Below are 25,866 nucleotides of genomic sequence, written 5' to 3' on the forward strand. Positions count from 1 at the left end.
TCCCATTTTCCAGCACTAGGCCTATAGCCTTAATTGCCATTGCATCACAAGTGCACATCCAAATACTTCTTAAATGTAATGAGGGTTTCTGCCTCTACCGCCCTTTCAGGCACTGAGTTCCAGATTCCCACCACGCTCTGGGTGAAAAAATTCTTCCTCACATCCCCTCTAAACTTCCTGCCCCTTACCTTAAATCTACACCTCCTGGTTATTGATCCCTCCATCAAGGGGAAAAGTTCCTTCCAGTCTACCCTACCTATGCCCTTCATAATTTTATACACCTCAATCATGTCCCCCCTCAATCTCCTCTGCTCCAGGGAAAATAACCCCAGTCTATCCAATCTCTCCTCATAACTAAAACTCTCCAGCTCAGGCAACATCCTGGTAAATCTCCTCTGCACTCTCCCTTGTGCAATTACGTCCTTCCTATAATGGATTCCAGAACTGCAAGCGATACTCTAGCTGTGGCCTAACCAGAGTTTTATACAGTTCCAGCATAACCTCCCTGCTCTTATATTCTATGCCTTGGCTAATAAAGGCAGGTATCCCATATGCCTTCTTAACCAAAACAAAAACAGAACTACCTGGAAAAACTCAGCAGGTCTGGCAGCATCGGTGGAGAAGAAAAGAGTTGACATTTCGAGTCCTCATGACCCTCTGTTGACTACGTCAAATGCATTGTCCTCATCTACACACTTGGTCACCTCTTCAAAAAATTCAATCAAATTAGTCAGACATGACCTCCCCTTAACAAAACCTTGCTGATTGTCGTTGATTAATGCCTGCCTCGCCAAGTGTAAATTAATTCTGTCCCTCAGAATTGCTTTCAAGTACTCACCTCCTGACTCCCCAAAGCTGTCCACTATCTACAAGGCACAAGTCAAGAGTATAATGGAATACTCTCCACTTGCCTGGATGAGTGCAGCTCCATCAACACTCAAGAGGCTGGACACCATCCAGGACAAAGCAGCCCACTTGATTGGCACCCCATTCACCACTTAAACATTTGCTTCCTCCACCACCAACACACATTGGCAGCAGTGTGTACCATCTATACGCTGTACTGCAGCAACTCGTCAAGCCTCCTTCAAACACATCCTCCAAACCCACAACCTCAACCACCTGGAAGGACAAGGGCAGCAGACGCAGGGGAACACCACCACCTGCGAGTTCCCTGCCAAGTCACTCACCATCCTGATTTGGAACTAAGTTGCTGTTCCTTCACTGTCACTGGGTCAAAATCCTGGAACTCCCTTCCTAACAGAGTGTACCTGCACCACATGAGCTGCAGTGGTTCATGAAGGCAGCTCTCCACCACCTTCTCAAGGGCAACAACTACTGGCCCAGCCAGCGAAGCCCACATCCCGTGACAGAATGTTTAATGACTGCGGTGCGACAGTGAATATGGCACCCGGGGATATATATTGACAGAGCAATTGGTTCCTAGCTCTTCACAAATAATACTGCAATGTGGTGCGAACCTTACAGTTCGCAATTTGCAAAGAAAGAGTTTAGCTGAAGACGAAGTTGCTGGTTTGTTTTGCGGCTCTTGCAGTGGAAGCTGCGGTTGTTTCAGTGTATACACTTTCTCCGGGAGCGGGGGCGGGAGGCACTGGTCACTCCCCCTCCGCAGCGTGGGAGAGGCTGCAGAGACACTCTGCTCCGGGGGCGGGAGGCACTGGTCACTCCCCCTCCGCAGCGTGGGAGAGGCTGCAGAGACACTCTGCTCCGGGGGCGGGAGGCACTGGTCACTCCCCCTCCGCAGCGTGGGAGAGGCTGCAGAGACACTCTGCTCCGGGGGTGGGAGGCACTGGTCACTCCCCCTCCGCAGCGTGGGAGAGGCTGCAGAGACACTCTGCTCCGGGGGCGGGAGGCACTGGTCACTCCCCCTCCGCAGCGTGGGAGAGGCTGCAGAGACACTCTGCTCCGGGGGCGGGAGGCAGCTTTTCAACTCGCAAACATCTTTTGCTTTAACAGCGATTGTCAGGCTCGGGTGATTCATGTTATTGAATGGGGGCTGGGGAATTGCAGGATCCAAACCCGCCGCCTGTGTTACGCTGCCTCAGCCGGTTTTGTGTTTTAAAGATAAGCTCCTGTTTTTCCTAAGCTGTCTGCCCAGTAGTTGCTGCAGTGTCCGGGTCCGCTCGGCCGCGGTTGCAATGAGCAGGGAGGACGGTGCGGGAAAGCAGCGCCCTGCCCGGGGGCACAGCCACTTTCTCCCAGCCAAGTTCGTGCTGACGGCCTGCTCCGCTGCGGTGGCAGAACTAGGTGGAACACTTTTTGTCCTTTTCGTTTTTTTTTTAAACATCGGTGTTCAAATGTTGTGCTTTTATTAACAATCCGACGACGTCAGCTTGTCTGACCGAACAAATGCAACAAAACTGCTCGCTTGATTCCTGCCCCCAGCCTCACAGAAACCACTCAAATCCAGGGGGGAAGGGGAGGTTTGCGGAGCATTTGCTAATCGGCACATGAGTCATTGGATGCTGGAGAAATTCAGCGGGTTGGAAGCAAGCAAATATATTGTCTGCCTGTCTCTCCTGGGCAAATACAGGCCCATCAATCCACCATCAAAAGTCGATAGAATAATGGGAAACTGTTTAACAGATAGACTGAAGGACAATGGTTGAGTTCCAGTCCTGGTGATGTACATGAACAAACTATGTTAAAGGTGCTATAAAGCAGAAGTTGTTGTTATTGTCAAAAGAAAGAACTTGCAATTATATAGTATAGCACTCGTGATATCTCACTTGGCGGGCGGGCGCAGCAGTCAAAGCGCACTTGCCGACAATCCCATTAAGGGGGCAATTGAAAATGATTTATCTTGGCCCGCCCACTTTTACAGTTGGTGGACGGGCCAAGCAGCCTTTACATTTTTGCTCAAACCTCGATCCAGGGTGGGATATCTCCACATAGAAATAAAATAGGGGACTTTTTTTAATGAGGTATGCTTTCAGGTGCTTGATTGTGCTGCATGGACATATTTCGCAGCATTTTTGTTGCGTCCTTTATTCTCTGGAGGTCTGCAGCTCCCTAGGGCAGCTGTCCACCTTCTGGGAGCTCACTGGAAGCACTCACCAGCACCCTTGGTAACATTAGCGCCCACCCTCTTCCTGCCCTACGGACAGTGCTGAGCCTGAGCCTGTCTCAGCGCGCGTTTCATGCTGGCTGCCCGTCAATTGGCCAGCCAGCATGAAATAGCGGTCAGGGGTCAATCGCAGTTGAGGGCTCCCGGACCCATCGATTGCGTACACCTGATGAGCAAAAAATTCAGGCCCTGATGTTTTAAAGCATTTCAGAATTAATGGATTACTTTTGAAGTGCAACGTTTGTTGTCATAAAAGCAAATATATGACATTGCATTATATTCCCAAAGTTGGTATCGTTTGGAAGTTTTTTTGCTGATTTGAATTTATTTAATTTACAAAGTAAATGAGTCAGATGAATTTTATTAGCACTATTATTATGGCGACATTTAACTAAATATATTTGATTTTAGTACCAGCGCATTTGAGAGTTTGTGAATGTGACTACACTTGAATATTATTCTGGGAAATTTTGGGAGACTTTTAATTTACATCTATGACATTTGGTTTTAAGTTGAGAAATGCTAGGATTAATGATAATGCAAATATAACATTAAGACAATCACAATTTTTAAAGCTGTGATTAAGATCATTATTCTCCCGTCCACATCAAGCAGAGGAGAAAAGAATGTCCAGGACATATTTTCAGTTTACTCGGGTGATTATAACAGGCTAATACTATGGAATGTTTCTGTGGGAAAACTGGGGTAAAAATGCTCCAGAATCTAAAGCAGAATTGCAAGCCCAAGACCATCTCCATCATGGGATATAGAGAAGGTGTTCCTTTGATTTCTGATAGGGTTAATGTGAAATCTTTATGCGATATGTCATTCCAGGGTTGTGTTTTGCAGGATGTTAACAAAATGATAATTGCTAGATTTCAATTTATTTGCTTTGCTGCTTCCATGACCATAATTGACAGTTGTAATTTATTTCTTTGTTCTTAGTGACATTTCCAATGGATCTGACTAAAACAAGACTTCAGATTCAAGGAGAAGCAGTTCGCCGTCATCCTAGAGGTGATAAAACAGCAAAGCCTTATAGGGGAATGATCCGGACAGCTGTTGGAATAGTGAAAGAAGAGGGCCTGTTTAAACTGTGGAAGGGTGTTACTCCTGCCATCTACAGACATATAGGTGATTATCTGACGAGATTCAGCACAGCTATCTTATTTCTTAATGTATAATTATTCCCCAAGTATAAAGAATTATTATTTCATTGTTTTGCCATATGTTCTCCCAATTACTGAATACACCAATTTCTCTTGGATTATATAAAACTGGTGAAGATGTTTGAGTGGAATATTCATTTCTGCTCTGCTTGTGGCAGCACTTGCTACATATGGTGGTAGACTATGACAAGTCTAAATTCCTTTTCAAAAGCCAGCTTCCCTGTTAGATAGCAGCTGTGTCTTACAGGATCATCGTGGTTTAGTTACAGTCATAGACAATTTTGGTCAAGCAGAATTCCGAATATTTGGCAGGAATCTAGAAGTGATAGCATCATAGATTTAAAAGAAGTAAATAAGAACCTTGCATTTATAGAATGCCTTTCACAACATCAGGGTGCCCCAGTCAATGAAGTACTTTTGGAAGTTTGGTCAGTATTGTAACGTAGGAAGCAAGGCAGATATAATGTGCACAGCAAGCTCCCAAAAGCAGCAATGTGCTAATGAACAGTTTTATGAGTTTAGAAGGGGCAGATTAAGTTTTTTTTTTCTAACCCCTTTGCATTACGAGTCTAATTTATCTTCATTTCTTTTAAAAGTTTCTCATCCTCCCTCACCTCATTATATTTTTCTTGTTAATTTGTCTGCATTATTTTTACTTTTAAGTTGTTTCAAGTATTTAGTTGCAAAGCCTCAATATTAGTAACCGAAAATTTGACCACTAACTGACAGTAGCAAAGAAATCAAAGTCTGTGACAATTTTTACAATTATTGGCCCATATTTTGCCATAACAGGGCATCTAGCCGTGTCTGCTGTTGGTTAAATTTGCTCTTGTTTAGGTGTTTACATTTCTTTATTTTAAGAAAATTTTGCACAACAAGTTGCTGAAAGTGTGAGCTTAATGTTGCAGCGGGAGAAGCTGGGAGCCTGGGACATGAATGAACAGGGCAAGCAATTGTGTATCTCCTTAACCAATCAGATTAAAGGATTGTGAAATTAACAGAACATGGACTGAAAAGGAATTGTAAATTACAGTGGATGAATTCAATGTCAAACCACAGACAGAAAGAGAACTGAAGAGAGGGATGGAAATACTGGATTGAGCGAAATAAGATAGGAAGGAACAGTAAAAGGTTCTGTAAAAAAATACATTTTCCCTAACTTTCAAAATTATTACCTGAAGGAATGAGACTACACATTTGTTGTTGTTCATTTTTAATGCCAGAGAGGTTTATTGGCAACAAATAACACATCACCTTGTTAAGAGTACTGAGACTGCATCAAACAAGACAGCTTTCTGTGGAAATTTTATTTTGTATTTACTGTGCAAATACAGGAATTCCTGTTATTTAATACTTTCCAATGCTGAGACTGATAGCGGATATCTGTATTTAACTACACATCTGCCCTTTGCCTGAAGTCATTGTACCATCTTCACATAAATAATGGTGATGCCATTAGCTTCATTGTTATTTTGACAGCAAAATATAAACCAATTTTACATTTCTCAATATAAAACGAGAATTTCTTCTGAAATAAAGACTTGTATTTGATATTAATCTGTCCTTATTCTTTTCCATAACCCCGTGAGTGAAATGTACAACCTTTCACACATATTTAAATATTCTAGTTGGTACTGAACTGCAAGTCAAGTGTCACACTCACATCCAGGACCAAGAAGGTTGCTGAGTCTGATTCAAAGCAGTGAAAGTTGCCTGCTGCATTCATCTGTGGAGCAAACTCCAGCAAACTGAGTTGCCCCAGGCAAGTTGCCTCCCTTAATTGAATTAAATTAATCAAATTAACATGGAAGTTTCCCGATTTCCCCTGGTTGTGTGACCCCAACAAATTAACACATTATGAATCACTTTACCTTATTTAATGGATTTCAGAACAAGTGGAGCTCTCAAGAAGTCATACGGACTCGAAACGTTAACTCTTTCTCTCCGCAGATGCTGTCAGACGTGCTGAGTTTTTACAGCATTTTTTGTTTTGTTAAAAAAACGTTTTGCTAGTTCACAATACATTGCCAAATTGACACTACAAATCTGTTTGGACTAATTTCCTTGGACTACAAATTACATATTTTTCCACATTTGTTGTGATATTTGTGCATTTAGAGCTGAAGAAAGTAGGATGTGCATGGGATAAATTCTATTGATCTAATTTTCAGATATGTTTTTAAAGAAATGTCATCTTTAATCATAGAACAAGAGAACAGTGGATGTCTTTTTATTGTGGTGATGTTTTTGCAACATTGAATGATTTGACATAAATCATCTCATTCTGTTGCATATTTTTCATTGAAGACTATCTAAAATGTATAATTTATTTTACTTAACACCTTCGTATAGAACACTACCAGAATTTTTTTTATTATCTTATGTCCATCATAAACAAGAAAGATTATTAACTAAAGATAGGAATTCTGTGAGTAATGGAAATGGAATTTGCATTGAAGAAAGTTAAGACCTAACCCATTGTGCAACCATGCTGGCACAGCAAATCAAATTGCTTATACATGGTGCCACCGAGTATAGGGGTGCAGGTTCACATTGCACAATAGTTGAAATTCAGATCCTGGCTTCAGTGCTGTGGGGTGGTGCCAAGTACAGGATAGGCATCTCCTATTATGATAAGTAAGGGAATCTCTATTTTGTGTCTTATAACAACCAGTTGTAAATTGACAAGAGGCTTGCCAACTAGTCATCCACCTTCCTCTTAACTGTAAGAAGTGTGTAACCCTGTGAGACCACAAGAAAGAAAACTGAGGTTGAGGATGGATAGTTTATGATCTCTGGAAAAGGGCTTAGTATGCAGAAAGCAAAAAGCAGATTATTGCATTTTCCCTTTACTGTTTGTATTCTGAGTGTAACCTTTATGTACACTGATAGCCTTTCTTTTTTGTATGTGCACCAGTGTATTCTGGAGTACGGATGGTGTCCTATGAACAACTCCGTGATTCTGTACTTTGCAAGGATGAAGATGGCTTTTTCCCACTGTGGTAAATATAAGTTTAGTACAAGCCTGTAATCCATTATGTACATGCACAGATTTGGTTTATGAGTTAATATCTTAAAATTCTTTAAAAGTATCCACTATTTACATGTATCCACTATTTACACACATGTTAAAAACATAAAAAAGAAGAAACAGGCAATCATTTTATGCTTTTGATTCTGGTGGTAGCCAGAAATTTACAATCAACTTGGAATCTGAAACTCTCACTCACGAAATTGCAACTAATTGCAAATTAACTTTACGCTCCTTTGGCCTCTGTGGAAAATGCCAGAATAACTAGTTTATGATAACTAAAAAATAATAATTTTTAGCAGATGGGACTCCAGGATTTTTAGCAATGTTTTGAGAGTAACATTCGCTGATTCCATCTTAGTTTGTGAAAACAAAAAGCAAGTAATTTATGACTTTTAACATTTGGCTTTCTTTGCAATTCTCCATACAGCTTTTTAAAATTAAATGGTACTATTCTGTGCTCAATTTGTTACTTGCAGATTTTTTTAACCTTCTTTGTGGTATCTCTGTGGCATCTTTCTGTAGGGCCTCATGCTGCAAGTTTCATGTTTTCTGGAGCTGACTGATAAAGTAAATTTGCATATAGGTTTGCAAACATCAATTATTATTAAAGAAGAAGGTGACTGCAGGGGAAGCACTGACTAAACCACTGGCCTTAAAGCATCACCCTGATATAACAAAACAGCATTTATTGTAATTTAAATCATAAAGTCTATTTTTTGCATATCTCTATAAAATTTCACTTGAAATTTGGCATGAGATATGAAAAATGCTACTTCAACAGCATTTCCTTAGCACATTTCCTTAGTAGAAAATGATTGTAAAGCACAGACCACTTCACTTGTTCTGAAATCCATTAAATAAGTAAATTAATTCATAACGTGTTCATTTGTTGGGGTCACACAACCAGGGGAAATCGGGAAACTTCCACATTAATTTGATTAATTTAATTCAATTATGGGAGGCAACTTGTCTGGGGCAATTCAGTTTGCTGGAATTTGCTCCACAGATGAATGCAGCAGGCAACTTTCACTGCTTTGAGTCAGACTCAGCAACCTTCTTGGTCCTGGATGTGAGTGTGACACTTGACTTGCAGTTCAGTACCAACTAGAATATTTAAATATGTGTGAAAGGTTGTACATTTCACTCACAGGGTTATAGAAAAGAATAAGCAGGACAGATTAATATCAAATACAAGTCTTTATTTCAGAAGAAATTCTCATGTTTTATATTGAGAAATGTAAAGATTGGCTTATATTTTGCTGTCAAAATAACAATGAAGCTAATGGCATCACCATTATTTATGTGAAAATGGTACAACTTCAGGTGAAGGGCAGCTAAATAGAGATATCCAAACGTTGGTGTCCAATATGCGGCCCTCTTCCATTGGCTTTATGTAACTAGCATTTCGCTGTCAGTCTCAGCATTGGAAAGTATTAAATAACAGGAATTCCTGAATTTGCACAGTAAGTACAAAATAAAATTTCCACAGAAAGTTATGTCTTGTTTGATTCAGTCTCAGTACTCTTAACAAGGTGATGTATTAATTGGTGCCAATAAACCTCTCTGGCATTGAAAATGAACAACAACAAATGTGTAGTCTCATTCCTTCAGGAAATAATTTTGAAAGCTAGGGAAAATGTATTTTTTTACAGAACTTTTTGCTGTTCCTTCCTATCTGATTTCTCTCAATTCAGTATTTCTTTCCCTCTCTTCAGTTTTCTTTCTGTCTGCGGTTTGACATTGAATTCATCCACTGTAATTTAAAATTCCTTTTCAGTCCATGTTCTGTTAATTTCACAATCCTTTAATCTGATTGGTTAAGGAGATACACAGTTGCTTGCCCTGTTTATTCATGTCCCAGGCTCCCAGCTTCTCTCACTGCAACATTAAGCTCACACTTCCAGCAACTTGTTGTGCAAAAACTTTTTAAAATAAAGAAATGTAAACACCTAAACAAAAGCAAATTTAACCAACAGCAGACACGGCGAGACACCCTGTTATGGCAAAATATGGGCCAATAATTGTAAAAATTGTCACAGACTTTGATTTCTTTGCCACTGTCAGTTAGTGGTCAAATTTTCAGCTACTAAGATTGAGGCTTTGCAACTAAGTACTTGAAACAACTTAAAAGTGAAAATAATGCAGACAAATTAACAAGAAAAATATAATGGGGTGAGGGAGGATGAGAAACTTTTAAAAGAAATGAAGATAAATTAGTCTCGTAATGCAAATGTTGGATTATTTGTCCCTGACCATATGGCTCGGGGGGAGGCATCAGTTAAAATATGCCTCCTCAAATAGAGATGAACTGCCTGCTCCTATTGTGATTTCAGATGGGGTTAGAAAAAAAACTTAATCTGACCCATCTAAACTTATTAAACTATTGATTAGCACATTTGCACTTTGGGGCACCCTGATATTGTGAAAGGCATTCTATAAATGCAAGTTCTTATTTACTTCTTTTAAATCACATCTCCTGTTTGCCTATTACAATGCCATTATCAGGCTTTGGGGTGAAGTTTTATCTTTGGAGGAAGTAATTTAGCAATACAGAGGTCTTGTGGTGCATTGGTAGGATCCCTGCCTCAGTTAGGAGCTCCAGTTCGAGTCCAACACCAGGACTTGATGACCATGGAAGGTGTATTCATATTGTGGCCGAACTTGTTGACTGTAAATTCTTCTGATATGCCTATGGCTGGCAGTAACAGCGGAAAAGTCTCCTGGTCAGCCAGAGCCTACAGACGGCAATGGTAAACCACTGTGATACCTTGCCAAGCCTTTAACCTTGGACCAACAATGGAAGTCTGTGGAGGCCAATGCCCTCTTAGGGCATTGTACCTGAAGAGAGAGAGAGAGAATTAGCAAGTGTCTAAAAGGAGATATAAAAAGGAAAAATATATATAATAAAATATATAGATTTTTCTTTTCCCACCTATTTCCATTATTTTTAAATATTTTTAAATCTTTTATGCTCCCCCCACCCCCACTAGAGCTATACCTTGAGTGCCCTACCATCCATTCTTAATTAGTACATTCGTTTAGATAATATCACCAACTTTAACACCTGTGTTCTTTTGTTCTGTTGTCTGTGACATCTTTTGATGATCTGCTTCTTTCACGGAGATAAAAACAAAAAAGCTGCGGATGCTGGAAATCCAAAACAAAAACAAAAACAGAATTATCTGGAAAAACTCAGCAGGTCTGGCAGCATCGGCGGAGAAGAAAAGAGTTGACGTTTCGAGTCCTCATGACCCTTCGACAGAACTTGAGTTCGAGTCCAAGAAAGAGTTGAAATATAAGCTGGTTTAAGGTGTGTGTGTGGGGGGCGGAGAGAGAGAGAGAGAGAGAGAAGTGGAGGGGTGGGTGTGGTTGTAGGGACAAACAAGCAGTGATAGAAGCAGATCATCAAAAGATGTCAACAACAATAGTACAAAAGAACACGTAGGTGTTAAAGTTAAAGTTGGTGATATTATCTAAATGAATGTGCTAATTAAGAATGGATGGTAGGGCACTCAAGGTATAGCTCTAGTGGGGGTGTTTTTTTTTAAAATAATGGAAATAGGTGGGAAAAGGAAAATCTTTATAATTTATTGGAAAAAAAAAGGAAGGCGGAAACAGAAAGGGGGTGGGGATGGGGGAGGGAGCTCACGACCTAAAGTTGTTGAATTCAATATTCAGTCCGGAAGGCTGTAAAGTGCCTAGTCGGAAGATGAGGTGTTGTTCCTCCAGTTTGCGTTGGGCTTCACTGGAACAATGCAGCAAGCCAAGGACAGACATGTGGGCAAGAGAGCAGGGTGGAGTGTTAAAATGGCAAGCGACAGGGAGGTTTGGGTCATTCTTGCGGACAGACCGCAGGTGTTCTGCAAAGCGGTCGCCCAGTTTACATTTGGTCTCTCCAATGTAGAGGAGACCACATTGGGAGCAACGAATGCAGTAGACTAAGTTGGGGGAAATGCAAGTGAAATGCTGCTTCACTTGAAAGGAGTGTTTGGGTCTTGGACAGTGAGGAGAGAGGAAGTGAAGGGGCAGGTGTTGCATCTTTTGCGTGGGCATGGGGTGGTGCCATAGGAGGGGGTTGAGGAGTAGGGGGTGATGGAGGAGTGGACCAGGGTGTCCCGGAGGGAGCGATCCCTACGGAATGCCGATAGGGGGGGTGAAGGGAAGATGTGTTTGGTGGTGGCATCATGCTGGAGTTGGCGGAAATGGCGGAGGATGATCCTTTGAATGCGGAGGCTGGTGGGGTGATAAGTGAGGACAAGAGGGACCCTATCGTGTTTCTGGGAGGGAGGAGAAGGCGTGAGGGCGGATGCGCGGGAGATGGGCCGGACACGGTTGAGGGCCCTGTCAACGACCGTGGGTGGAAAACCTCGGTTAAGGAAGAAGGAGGACATGTCAGAGGAACTGTTTTTGAAGGTAGCATCATCGGAACAGATGTGACGGAGGTGAAGGAACTGAGAGAATGGGATGGAGTCCTTACAGGAAGCGGGGTGTGAGGAGCTGTAGTCGAGATAGCTGTGGGAGTCGGTGGGTTTGTAATGGATATTGGTGGACAGTCTATCACCAGAGATTGAGACAGAGAGGTCAAGGAAGGGAAGGGAAGTGTCAGAGATGGACCACGTGAAAATGATGGAGGGGTGGAGACTGGAAGCAAAATTAATAAATTTTTCCAAGTCCTGACGAGAGCATGAAGCGGCACCGAAGTAATCATCGATGTACCGGAGAGAGTTGTGGAAGGGGGCCGGAGTAGGACTGGAACAAGGAATGTTCCACATACCCCATAAAGAGACAGGCATAGCTGAGGCCCATGCGGGTACCCATAGCCACACCTTTTATTTGGAGGAAGTGAGAGGAGTTGAAGGAGCAATTGTTCAGCGTGAGAACAAGTTCAGCCAGATGGAGGAGAGTAGTGGTGGATGGGGATTGTTCGGGCCTCTGTTCGAGGAAGAAGCTAAGGGCCCTCAGACCATCCTGGTGGGGGATGGAGGTGTAAAGGGATTGGACGTCCATGGTGAAGAGGAAGCGGTTGGGGCCAGGGAACTGGAAATTTTTGATGTGACGTAAGGTGTCAGAGGAATCACGGATGTAGGTGGGAAGGGACTGGACAAGGGGAGAGAGAAGGGAGTCAAGATAACGAGAAATGAGTTCTGTGGGGCAGGAGCAAGCTGAGACGATCGGTCTACCGGGGCAGTTTTGTTTGCATGGGCCTCAGCTATGCCTGTCTCTTTATGGGGTATGTGGAACATTCCTTGTTCCAGTCCTACTCCGGCCCCCTTCCACAACTGTTTCTCCGGTACATCGATGATTACTTCGGTGCCGCTTCATGCTCTTGTCGGGACTTGAAAAAATTTATTAATTTTGCTTCCAATCTCCACCCCTCCATCATTTTCACGTGGTCCATCTCTGACAATTCCCTTCCCTTCCCTTCCTTGACCTCTCTGTCTCAATCTCTGGTAATAAACGGTCCACCAATATCCATTACAAACCCACCGACTCCCACAGCTATCTCGACTACAGCTCCTCACACCCCGCTTCCTGTAAGGACTCCATCCCATTCTCTCAGTTCCTTCGCCTCCGTCGCATCTGTTCTGATGATGCTACCTTCAAAAACAGTTCCTCTGACATGTCCTCCTTCTTCCTTAACCGAGGTTTTCCACCCACGGTCGTTGACAGGGCCCTCAACCGTGTCCGGCCCATCTCCCGCGCATCCGCCCTCACGCCTTCTCCTCCCTCCCAGAAACACGATAGGGTCCCTCTTGTCCTCACTTATCACCCCACCAGCCTCCGCATTCAAAGGATCATCCTCCGCCATTTCCGCCAACTCCAGCATGATGCCACCACCAAACACATCTTCCCTTCACCCCCCCCTATCGGCATTCTGCAGGGATCGCTCCCTCCAGGACACCCTGGTCCACTCCTCCATCACTCCCTACTCCTCAAACCCCTCCTATGGCACCACCCCATGCCCACGCAAAAGATGCAACACCTGCCCCTTCACTTCCTCTCTCCTCACTGTCCAAGGACCCAAACACTCCTTTCAAGTGAAGCAGCGTTTCACTTGCATTTCCCCCAACTTAGTCTACTGCATTCGTTGCTCCCAATGTGGTCTCCTCTACATTGGAGAGACCAAACGTAAACTGGGCGACCGCTTTGCAGAACACCTGCGGTCTGGCCGCAAGAATGACCCAAACCTCCCTGTCGCTTGCCATTTTAACACTCCACCCTGCTCTCTTGCCCACATGTCTGTCCTTGGCTTGCTGCATTGTTCCAGTGAAGCCCAACGCAAACTGGAGGAACAACACCTCATCTTCCGACTAGGCACTTTACAGCCTTCCAGACTGAATATTGAATTCAACAACTTTAGGTCGTGAGCTCCCTCCCCCATCCCCACCCCCACCCCCTTTCTGTTTCCCCCTTCCTTTTTTTTCCCAATAAATTATAAAGATTTTCCTTTTCCCACCTATTTCCATTATTTAAAAAAAAACACCCCCACTAGAGCTATACCTTGAGTGCCCTACCATCCATTCTTAATTAGCACATTCGTTTAGATAATATCACCAACTTTAACACCTGTGTTCTTTTGTTCTATTGTTGGTGACATCTCTTGATGATCTGCTTCTATCACTGCTTGTTTGTCCCTACAACCACACCAACCCCCTCCACTTCTCTCTCTCTCTCTCTCCGCACCCTCCCACACACCTTAAACCAGCTTATATTTCAACTCTTTCTTGGACTCGAACTCAAGTTCTGTCGAAGGGTCATGAGGACTCGAAACGTCAACTCTTTTCTTCTCCGCCGATGCTGCCAGACCTGCTGAGTTTTTCCAGGTAATTCTGTTTTTGTTTTTGCTTCTTTCACTGCTTGTTTGTCCCTACAACCACACCAACCCCCTCCACTTCTCTCCCCCCACCCAAACCGCCCCTCCCCCTCAACACACCTTAAACCAGCTTATATCTCACCCCTTTCTTGGATTCACTCAGTTCGGTCGAAGGGTCATGAGGACTCGAAACATCAATTCTTTTCTTCTCCGCCGATGCTGCCAGACCTGCTGAGTTTTTCCAGGTAATTCTGTTTTTGTTTTGAAAAATATATATCTGTTTACTAAGCTAATAGATACACAGCTGACCTTACTGATGCAGTGTGGCTAGCTGGTGTTCTCTGTTATAATGTGTTTTGTTACTTTTCAACCATAACACTTCAACAGAGTCCCTTATATTTTGGTAGTTTTTGGTTCTGATTTTAAATGCACCAATCATGTATTCTACCCTGCAGCAAGTGTGCTTCAGGTTAATTGATTATTGTCCTGCTGAAAGATCATCATCAATCTGAAATGTTAACTCGATTTCTCTCTCCACAGATGGTGACATTTTCTGATTTTATTTTATAATTCATTGTCGATATCCTTTGGGATAGAGATAAGCTACAGCTTAGGCTAGCCTGGGTGATGGAGGAAGGTAACTAAATCCTCAAGGAAAGGGTATAAATGAAAAGTAATTTAAATATTAACACCATTAAATGCCAACAATATTTTTTCTCCATTTTTGAGCAGGAAAGCTGTTTTAGGAGGAATGCTGTCTGGTGCTATTGGTCAGTTTTTTGCCAGCCCAGCAGATCTGGTGAAAATCCAGATGCAAATGGAAGGGAAGAGAAGGCTTGAAGGAAAAGCACCCAGGTAAGACATATTTTTTACATATATATTTACGTTTTTGTAATCTGAGTCTGTGAATTTTGGAAAATAACTTTTAACCAGATCTGCTGTCCTATAGTTCCAGACATGAGAACAGGAATAGGCCATGCTGTCCCTCGACCCTGCTTTGCCATTCACTTTAGATCATGGTTGATCTGTACCTCAACTCCATTTACCCAGCTTAGCTCCATGTTTTGTTTTACCCAAACGAACATAGTTCTAAATTTAAAATTATGTCCCATCTTTCTTGATCCTCCCCTCCAACCAGAGAAAACGGTTTCTGTGTACATACCCTATTGAATCCTTTTTACATTTTAAACATCACTATGAGATCTCCACTCAATCTTCTAGACTCAGGCATCCAAACCTGTCTTCATAATTTAATGCTCTTGAGGTTGTGACTAAGCACCATGGTGGTAATTCACAGTCCAAAAAATTGAGGCCTCTTGATATATGATACTATTAGGCTTTGGTTATTTTTTAGCACTGGCATAGCTTCTCATTTAGTGTGTTGTGCACTGACTGATTGCACAATAGCTTTATGTTCAAAATACAGATTTTGGGATGAGATGCATTAATTTCCTAAATTGCTCAACAGGAATAATTAAACACATCTTTGTGTTGTCTTAGGCAAATATATACTTCCAAGTTAACTGAACTCAAAAATTGCAGTGCCTTTTTTTACAGGTTATATATGTCCGTGCACCTAATCTGTGTATCTGAGTGAGAAATAGAGATCCCTGCCTTGTATAAATTTGTGCATTAAGAAATGCTTTCCCTGATTCAATTTTTGCCTCTGGATAACCACTGTTAACTGCATCTAGATACTGTATCTAGTTTTGGTCCTCTTATCTTTGAATATTAAGAGCTGGAAAAGGTGCTGAGGATGCCTACTTAATTGAAACTATTTTAAATGCCTTTAGTTATCAGCAAAGATTTGGGAAACTGAGGTTCTTTGCTGTGGAAAATCAGAATTGGAGAGGATATGATTGAAGTCTTTAAAATAATGAAGGGATTAGATTCTGTCCTGTAGGACAGGATATTTGACCTACATGTGGAAAGGAGAATATGTTGTCATCAAAACAGTTCAGTTTCAAATATTTCAATGTCTTATTTCAGATCTTGGGTTTGTTATTTTTGCTGTTGTACGTGAGTGTGCAGATCACAATGATGTATAATCTTACTTTCAGAGTCCATGGAGTCTCCCATGCTTTTGGGAAAATCCTGTCGGAAGGTGGAATCCGAGGTCTTTGGGCTGGATGGGTACCAAATGTACAGAGAGCTGCGTTAGTGAGTCTGGGAGGTAACCCAAGATGTGCATTTGCTTTCTTTCTAGCTTTAGGTGTTATAAAAATAGATTGCATGAAGCCTAAAGACATCTCTCAAAGTTGATGTTGATGGAGTGTGGAATTTTAGAGCTAGAGGGCAGAATATTACAGCAGTGTTTGGATGGCTAACCCTCCCTGGAAGCAAAGTCGGTGTGGCTGGCAGCTCCATCAATCTCAGCAGCGCCAAGAGTACATTAATGGGCACTGCTAGACTGCAACGAAGAAGCAGAAGGCAGCACAATGGATCCCTGGAAACAGGTAAGTCTGGGGTCTTGGGCACGAAAGGTTTGGGCAGGTTAGGGAGTGGGGGGCGGGTAGGAAGAAAGAGGGAGTTCTAATGTGGAGGAGCTGCCCCCCTGGTCTGCAAAGGGTAGCCTCCAAAGATAGAAGCCCCCCTTATGGAGGTGAGCTCAGGGATGGGTGGGAATCTGCCCTATTTGACACGCCCCACCCTTGCCGAAACACGTTCAGCAAGGGCACATAAAATGCGGCCCAGAATGTGCCTAGAGCCATGCCAGAAATCATCCATATGTTAACTAAACTTAATTACACAGTATTCAGCAACCTTTGCAACTCCTCAGATATTGAAGCAGCCCATGGCTGAATGAGCAAGATCTGGACAACATTCAAGCTTGGGCTGAAGAGAAAATCTAATTTCCCCCTAGACATTTAATGGAATTATCATCACTGACTCTCCCCAAGATCAGCATTCTGGTGATTACCATTGAGCATAAACTTAACCGGGCCAGCCTTATAAATAATGTAGCTACAAGAGCAGTTGAAAGGCTCAGACTTCTGTGATGGGTATCTCAGCTCCTGAATTCCCAGAGCCTGTCCACCATCTATAAGACACAAATCATGAGTGTGATGGAATACTCTCCACTTGCCTGGATGAGTGCAGCTCCAACAGCACTCAAGAAGCTCGACACCATCCAAGACAAAGCAGCCCACTTAATTGGCACCTCAATGACCTACAAGATGCACTGCAGCACCTTCCAAACCCACGATTTCTACCAAAGAAGAACAAGACAACAGATGCATGGGAACATCACCACCTGCAAGTTCCTCCCCAAGTCACACACCATCCTGACTTCAAAGTATATCACCGTTCCTTCACTGTCTCTGGGTCAAATTACTGGAACTTCCTCTCTAATAGCTGTGGTACACCTACACCACATGGACTAGAGCGATTCAAGAAAGTGGCTTACCACTGCCTTCTCGAGAGCAATTAGGGATGAGCAATAAATGTTGGCCTAGCCAGCAATGCCCACATCCCATGAACGAATAATAATAAACAACAAATGAGACGATTGACATTGAATCCAAGAAACAAATTTCCAGGTAATGATTTTGTGTAAATTCCACAGGTTTCAATGCTGATGCAGAATTTTTGGTTAAACACAAACTTGTGTTTCTAGATAAATTATGTTGCATTTTATCGTAAAAGTTTTGATTATTTGTGTTTTTTTTACAGAATAACCTGGTAAGGCTAATACAAAAGCTAATTCCGGTGGATGCTGGAAATGTGAAATAAGAATAGAAAATGCTGGAAATACTCAGCAGGTCAGGCAGCAGCTGTGACCAGAGAAAAACAGAATTAACATTTCCGGTTGATGGCCTTTCATCAGAATTGGAAAAAGATGGAGAGAAATATCTCTAGCTTTTATCGGCTTTGACAAAAGTTAACTTTGTTTCTCTCTCAACAGATTGCTGCCTGATCTAATGAGTATTTCCAACAATTTCTGTTTTTAACCTGGCAGGGCTCTTTGATTTAGTTTGTTAAAATCAACCCCTTCTATCAAGTGCCTTCAGCAGAATTAAAGAAATGCATAGCACAGAGCAACAGGGTGTGATTTGTAAAGTACTGGTACTTTGTACAAGTAGTGGCAGCATTCGGCCTCAACAATTGCATGGGTTTAAGAAGAAAAATTAGCCTGCATTTCTGCTTCTGAACATTATAGTGCAGCTGAGTTGGTTCAGAGTTTTAATTCAAGCAAGATTTTTTAACTTGACCTGTTGCAGCATGGGTGAAATATGTTTTGTTAGTTCTCCGTTGCTAAATTGTCATGCTATGCAGTGGTGAATACTTGTCAGACTTGAAATAAGCAGCTGTCCTGGTCTGCTGCCATGTTGAAACAACTGATTCAAAATCACAGCTTTTTCTGCAGTTACTCTAAGCCACGTTATCCAAAAGTAGATTTGAGTCCATATTGAAACCAAACTATGTTCATCTGCTCAGAAAGTGAGGTGATCTGTATGTGGAGCAGGCACACTTGATATGAGTATATCTAAAATGCTCTAATAATTCAGAAAGTTACTTTAATCTTACATACATATGAACATATGAAATTGCAGCAGACGTAGGCCATTTGGCCCCTCGAACCTGCTTTGCCATTCAATAAGATCATGGCTGATCTGTTTGTGTTTCAAGTTCCACATTCCATCTGCCCCTGATAATCTTTGATTCCCTTGCCTAACAAGAATTTTGCTCATATTGGGAGACAGCAGAAAATGAGTATTAGTTTTGTAGTGAACTTTCAGAAGTTTTTTATTCATTGCTGGATCTCTGCAGCAAGGATATAATTCAAAATACGTTATTCATTTATGTATTTGAGCTTGTATTAGGAATTTAACTTAGAATGAGGAAGCAGAATCCCGGTTATCAGGAGTGAGAAATCTCATATTATTTTGTTAAGATGCAATGTAGCCTGAGGGCATTGACCAAAGCATAATAGATAAAGTCTCCTGTGCTGCTTATGTTGTCTGGCAAGGAGATGTGATCCAGCAGACTTAAGAGGAAGCTTAATTTTCCAATTGCACACATACATCTGCAAATAATGTAACATTACATTTGTTGCATTGAAGTATGACTATGTACAATAAAATTAAGAAAACAGATAAGCAAATTCCTCCTCCTATTTTAATGGTAAAGAGTCCAGTTCAGAACTTAAGTGATAGGAAACGTAGATCCATCTTTGTTCTTCTTTAGAAAATATTTTTAACGTTGGCAGTACAACTTTAGTTGAGCTGTTAGTTTAGTATAGTTTGACCTCAAACCTTTATGCCATTGAATCAAATTATCAATCCTTTACATTTTGCTTGCTCCTGTCCAGAGCGATCTGTTATTTCACAAATACAAAATAGATCACTACAAAGACTTTAGTGACCACTTGGGAATCAATCTCCTTAGCGCTCAGTGGAGAGCAACAAAGTGTGGTGACATGAGCCTGATAACCACCTCAGCTGCGGCACTTCTGGCAGAACCTGCCTCTCACAGATTGGTCTGCTCAGCCATCCGCAGAAGTGCACCATATGAAACTATCCATCACCAATGGATTTGCTGCATGTCCATCATCTTACATAGATGGAAGGATGCTGCTGCCACCAATGATGACATGAGCCAAACTGATCAGTGAGCTCCCTGGTCTTTGCTGAGTTAGTTGAATTAGTGGCAGCAGTTGGCCTCAATAAATGCGTAGATTTAAGAAAAATCATCTTGTATTTCTGCTTCTGATCATTGTTGCGAGCCCTGTTGAGAAATGCATACATACAGACATTTGACAAGGACAGAGTTGCGCTTCAGTCACAGATCCACAATTGAATAACCTGCGGTATTCACAGACTAAGGATGTAAGGATGATAGCTCTATGGCAATGGAACTATATCCCAGAATAAATCATCATTAGCTTCACAGCAAAAGAGAAAAATATTTCACAAGTAGAAATGTCTTAGTACACCTTATTTCATGAAATGGAACAGCCTTGCATCACTTTTGATGTAGTGGCACAAACAAGTATGTGGTAACGAATTTTGACATTTATGGAGTTTGCTTACTGTATCTGCATGCAGATAGAACCAGTTTGGTAGGTACCCTGGACTTTTTTATCAAGGCCATATCATTAAACAATAAACTGAGGATTAGCTTCTACAAAAATTAGCATTTCTTCCACTAGAGCTTCTTACATTCATTTTGAATTTTATTTTTTCTAATCCCTTTAACGATGGTTGTGTTGTTAGATCTAACTACCTATGATACAGTGAAACACTTCTTACTGCGGAACACAGCTCTGAAGGACAACAGTTTATGCCATGGCTTATCAAGGTACCAACTTTCTCCTAAGTATCTCTTTTATACAATTATACTGATATAAACTTGGTGTTGGTTTCTTTCAGGCATCTTGAATTATGACTGTGTGGTACTGTATATTTTCCCTATTGGTACTGTAGTCATTTTGCATCTGCTTTATTTGTGATTGATGCTCATGTATGATTGACTACAGAAGATAAAAATATACATTATGAAATTGTATTGCCAAGCCTCTTTGATTTGATATTTGAGTCTTTTAGCTCGTCTACAGTTTTTACTTAGTCATTTCCCAGTTTAATTTGGCTCAAGGAATTGTCTCATCATTTTATTCACCATTCACAAGGTACAAGTGGAAATACAAAAGCAAAATACTGCAGATGCTGGATATCTGAAATAAAAACAGAAAATGCTGGATATACTTAGCAGGTCTGACAACATCTGAGAGAGAGAAACAGAGTTAATATTTCAGGTCGATGACCTTTCATCAAAGTTGGAAATCTAATGTATCGTTGGTTTGGGGTGCTGTACTGTTTTTCAATTCAAGCTATATTTTAGACCATCAAGAAATGGTACTTAAAAAATTTCTAAGAAGTCATGTCAAATGATTATCGCAAGATGTGCACATTTGATTCAGCTGTGATTCATTTCTCAATCACTGTCACACAGATCAGTGCTTTCCCTTATCAGTGCAAATACATTTCTCTTTTGCCTTTTTTACTTTTAAGATTTTTGATGCCATTTCCCTTCCCATACTGTTACATTTCATCCGGCAGGAATCCATCAAAGTCAAAAGTCAAAGACAGTTGCTGTCCTCTCTGGCATTACTGTTACACCACATTATTTCCCCCAGTTTCCCTGTTGGCCATACTGCAGCTATTGTTGGACCCCTAATAGCCAGTGTTTCACTTCTCAGTCTGCAATGGTGATGTTTTCCTTTTTCAGCAGCGTCAATAAATATATGGATCTTCTCCAGATCAATCCTAGTACAAAGTCTCCACACTCAAATTAAAAATCCCCCTTCAATGAAGTTGTCACCCTAATCCTAAAACTAATTTAAGATGTTATTTTTGAGATAATTTGCAAGGGGTTATTCTGTAAGAGGTAATCAGAATCAGAAAATTAGAATTAGCAATTAGAAATACCTAAACACTGAACCCTTTAAAACAAAAGGATCAAAAGAACTTTTGTTTAAAATTTGTGAAAAGTATTTTGTCAATGGGGAAATTTTAAACTCTGACGAGTAAGATTACTAAATTTTCATTGCAACAAGTACACCAACTTCCTGAACAAAAAAATGCCCTTTGGTTTTCTTACTTGACTATGAGCAGATACTTACTTAAGCAACCATAAAGGTGATTGGGTGGGTTAAAAGCTACAAAACCTTGGAGGAGTCAGTACTTTCTTTTACAAATCCCACTTTTACCACAAAGTCCTAAATGTTCCCTATCTGGAACAAAGCAATTTGAATAATTTGCTAACAGTAATTGATTTTCAATGGTGTGAGAACCCAAATCAAACCAGTGACAGGTAGTCAAATGTAATGTTGATTGTGTCCTACAGTGCTGCCATCTTGCAGGGAAGAACTCCACGAGGTAGGTGAAGATTCATTCCATCAATGGCTGCCTATGGGCATTCCCAAATCAGGTCTCTTTTGATACTGTATGAAAGACTTCCACATATGACATGGAGTGAGCCTTGCATATTTGCTAAGCATAGCACCCAGGATTTAACACACGATACCAGATTACTGGTATTATTAAATGTGCACTACATTCATAGGTATCGATTATGTATGGAGAATCAGAAATGAAGAAAAATAAATTAGCTGCCCTTTATTCTTAAGAGCAATACACATTTTCCGTGGACATATCTGTCTTCATAAGTCCTGCTGGGAGAAATTGGCTGTTAGGTGGTTAGATTCAAGTTTAGCTGCCAGGTAAAACAACCTGTAAAGCTGTTGGGGTCTTTACACAATACAGGACTGCAACACCACATGCAGCATTGCCTCTTTACAATGCTATTGTTTATTGCAATAATAATTAACAAAATAAATGTGGATTCTTATCAAATGTGTTTTTATGTTGTGTGTAACTTCTGGCTTGTAGAAATTCAAGTTTTGCAGCCCAAATGAATAAAGGAAAGCCATGAATAGGCTTCAGCCAAATAAGTCAGGATTTAAAAGTTAGCATATTTCAAAGATCTCTTAGACCAAATACAATATCTATTAACAGTTTAAAAGATGAGCTGGCATATGTCACTTGAAGGACCAAAGAAAAGAATAATTCTCTCTTTTCCATCTCAGTACACATATATTACCAGTAAACATTGGGATGATTTAAAAATCAGCATTGGAGTGCCATCATACATCATATAGACTAACACATTCTAATGGGCTGGTCAGTTAGCAATTCAGATATTCCAATCCACTGAGCTCCTGATAGTGGGAGGTGGCAACTGGAAACAGAAGCTTCTATAATGCAGGGCTATGAGGTAAGAAACAGGAAAGCTCTCCTTCAGCTGGTTCAATGGCAGTGTAGACTGAGCCTTGGGAGTAAATCACTCACCCTTCTGGCCACAGCAATGCATGGGTAATGACACATCATTGAAGAATGACACAATGTAATAATTCTTTTTAGTTCAAGCTACAGTGAAGATAAATCATTTTAGTTACCTTTTTTATGAATTAATACATTTGATACAAATTTTAAAAGTCTTTTGCTCAGCATTTGTTCAGGTCTAGTTGCTGCTACCATGGGAACCCCTGCTGATGTCATTAAAACCAGGATCATGAATCAGACAAGAGATAAGCAAGGAAGGTAAGTGCAATAAATTCATTTGATATCAAGGTAAAAGTGCCCTTCTGTAGGTTTTTTTTTGCAGGGGAGGGGATGTTAAATGATGTATTGCATAGAACAAAATGTGGGAATGGTTATAGGAAATAGTCGAAGAGTCAAGTGATGTAAGAAACCATAAATTTAACTTACTTTTTGAATACTATCCATGGGAGTTTGTGGTGAGATTATGGACACTTTGCTATAATACCATTGTTTACAGCGAAAATAGGTGTGTCTAATGTGTAGCCATGTGGAAAGCCCCTTTTCAGATGCAGATGTCTTAGCCACACTGAAAATCAAGACACTCCATTCAGTTAATGCTTGACATGTCTTCACTGAGAGATCAGATTGGTGATATAACAACTGCATCATTATCAAAATTTAGTCTTTGGCATATTGGTGGGATATAGTCTTGCTTTGTATTGATAATCTTGCCCGTGTCCTTTACTACTGTATTAATTCTTCTCAATATTGACACATTCTTGATTGAAGTTTTTCATTCATTATATAGGTACCTCAGATACAACATAAATTCCTTATTGTATGTTAAACAAAATTGTAAATTTACAGGTTACTGTACTAAAGTACTAAAAGTATGATCATCTCTCCCTCAAAGTGCCAACTTATTTTCAAGTGTTTCTGTTTTGATAACACAGGATGTTGCTCTGACAATTTAAAAAGTGTTCTTATTAAATATAACATTTTGCTGTAAATAACAAAGTGAACAGAAAATATGCAAATCTCAATTTGATTTGTACTGCCTGGCCTTTGTAAATAAAGACATGGGCATTAAAGGAACAAATAAATACACTTTTTAAAAACTGGCTTCTTTGAGAGTAGCATGACTTCCTACATGACAACTTGATCACATATGTGAGTTGGCAAATTCTGAAAACAGAAACTTTATATTATGGCACAGAAAACTCTAAAAGCACATTCTTTAAAGTTCACTTTTCATCTTGAGCACTTTAGCCACTTCTTATTTCCCAAAATAAAATAGTTGCAGTAGACAGTTATGACTTTGTTTGCAATTCTTTTGAATTGGTCTTTATCTCAATGCACATTGCAGTAAATCTAAAAGGCTTTGTACAGAAACCTCATTTTCAAAAAAATTGCATTTTTATTTGTTAATTGATTCCAAGAGATTTTCAATTTAGTCCATTCTTTGCTTCTAGGGGTTTACTATATACATCCACAATTGATTGCCTGGTGAAGACAATAAAGAGAGAAGGGTTGATGTCATTGTATAAAGGATTTCTGCCAACCTGGGCTAGAATGGTAAATATTTATATAACATTTAAAATATATCTTTTTAAAGTTTGTGTATTTTGTGTTAACTAGATTTAAATATCTGTTTCAGGCACCTTGGTCATTGACATTCTGGCTCACGTTTGAACAAACCAGAAAAATCACAGACCTCAATTCATTTTGACATCTCTTCAGAGCTGATTCCGATTTAACTTCAGTGAAGTTTCTTTTGAGAACTGTATCATCTAGCACCATGCAGCTTGGGGTAGACAGGAAATGAAAAACGTTCCACTGAAACTATTTCTCTGTGGTCACTCTGGCTATCAGCACAGATGTTTAACCTGTTAACTCCACTTAAGTTCAATGTACTTTCGCTTCAGAAAATTTCAGTTGTACATCACTATAACTATTAAAAAATTGAAGTTTTCTCTGAATTGGATGGCAGTAAAAGATGTGAAGGCATACTGTAAAACCACAGAGGGCTAAGTTGATTTATAACCGGTAGGACAGACCCAACAGAGACGGAGGCACACTGGTATACAGTCAGGATGGAGTTGCCCTGGGAGTCCTCAACATTGGCTCTGGACACCGTGAAATCTCATGGCATCAGGTCAGACATGGGCTAGGAAACCTCCTGCTGATTACCACCTACTGTTTTCCTTCAGTACTCCTCATGTTAAACACCACTTGGAGGAAGCACTGTGGTTTGCAAGGGCACAGAATGTACTCTGGATGAGGAACTTCAATATCCATCACCAAAAGGGTGCAGTAGCACTCTAATGACCAACTGAGAGGACATATCTAAAAGCAAAAACTGCAGATGCTGGAAATCCAAAACAAAAATAAAAATACCTGGAAAAACTCAGCAGGTCTGGTAGCATCTGCGGAGAGGAACACAGTTAATGTTTTGAGTCCGTATGACTCTTCAACATAACTAAGTAAAAATAGAAAAGAGGTGAATTATAAGCTGGTTTAAGGTGGGGGTGGTGGGCAGGTAGAGCTGGATAGGGGGCTAATGATAGGTGGAGATAGCCAGAAGATGACATAGACAAAAGGACAAAGGTGTTGAAGGTGGTGATATTATCTAAGGAATGTGCTAATTAAGGGTAGAAAGCAGGACAGGCAAGGTACAGATAGCCCTAGTGGGGGTGGGGTGGGGTGAAGGGAAGGGATTGAAATAGGCTAAAAGGCAGAGATAAAACAATGGATGGAAATACATTTAAAAATAATGGAAGTAGGTGGGAAAAGAAAAATCTTTATAAATTATTGGGGAAAAAAAGGGGGATCGGAAAGGGGGTGGGGATGGAGGTGAGAGTTCATGATCTAAAATTGTTGAACTCAATATTCAGTCCGGAAGGCTTTAAAGTGCCTAGTCGGAAAATGAGGAACAGCAC

General features: G+C 40.8%; 1 protein-coding gene across 1 annotated transcript; it reads left to right on the forward strand.

The window, feature by feature from the left end:
* The first annotated feature begins 1,903 nt into the window (after positions 1–1,903).
* slc25a27 (solute carrier family 25 member 27) lies at positions 1,904–24,867 on the forward strand. The gene is made up of 9 exons (XM_041188685.1): positions 1,904–2,268; positions 4,034–4,222; positions 7,175–7,259; positions 14,838–14,960; positions 16,166–16,278; positions 20,321–20,405; positions 23,114–23,206; positions 24,400–24,502; positions 24,585–24,867. The coding sequence occupies exons 1-9, from the start codon at positions 2,001–2,003 to the stop codon at positions 24,654–24,656; spliced, it is 1,131 nt and encodes a 376-aa protein (XP_041044619.1). The 5' UTR covers positions 1,904–2,000; the 3' UTR covers positions 24,657–24,867.
* Positions 24,868–25,866: the final 999 nt, after the last annotated feature.

Source organism: Carcharodon carcharias, chromosome 5 (assembly GCF_017639515.1).
Source record: "Carcharodon carcharias isolate sCarCar2 chromosome 5, sCarCar2.pri, whole genome shotgun sequence".
NCBI lineage: Eukaryota > Metazoa > Chordata > Chondrichthyes > Lamniformes > Lamnidae > Carcharodon > Carcharodon carcharias.

Bases quoted from the DNA above. Each gene is read 5' to 3' on its own strand.
- slc25a27 (XM_041188685.1), top strand. From the start codon at position 2,001: ATGTTATTGAATGGGGGCTGGGGAATTGCAGGATCCAAACCCGCCGCC. The intron at 4,223-7,174 runs GTGATTATCTGA...TATGTGCACCAG, and splicing joins TGCCATCTACAGACATATAG to TGTATTCTGGAGTACGGATG. The intron at 20,406-23,113 runs GTACCAACTTTC...TCTTTTGCTCAG, and splicing joins TTATGCCATGGCTTATCAAG to CATTTGTTCAGGTCTAGTTG.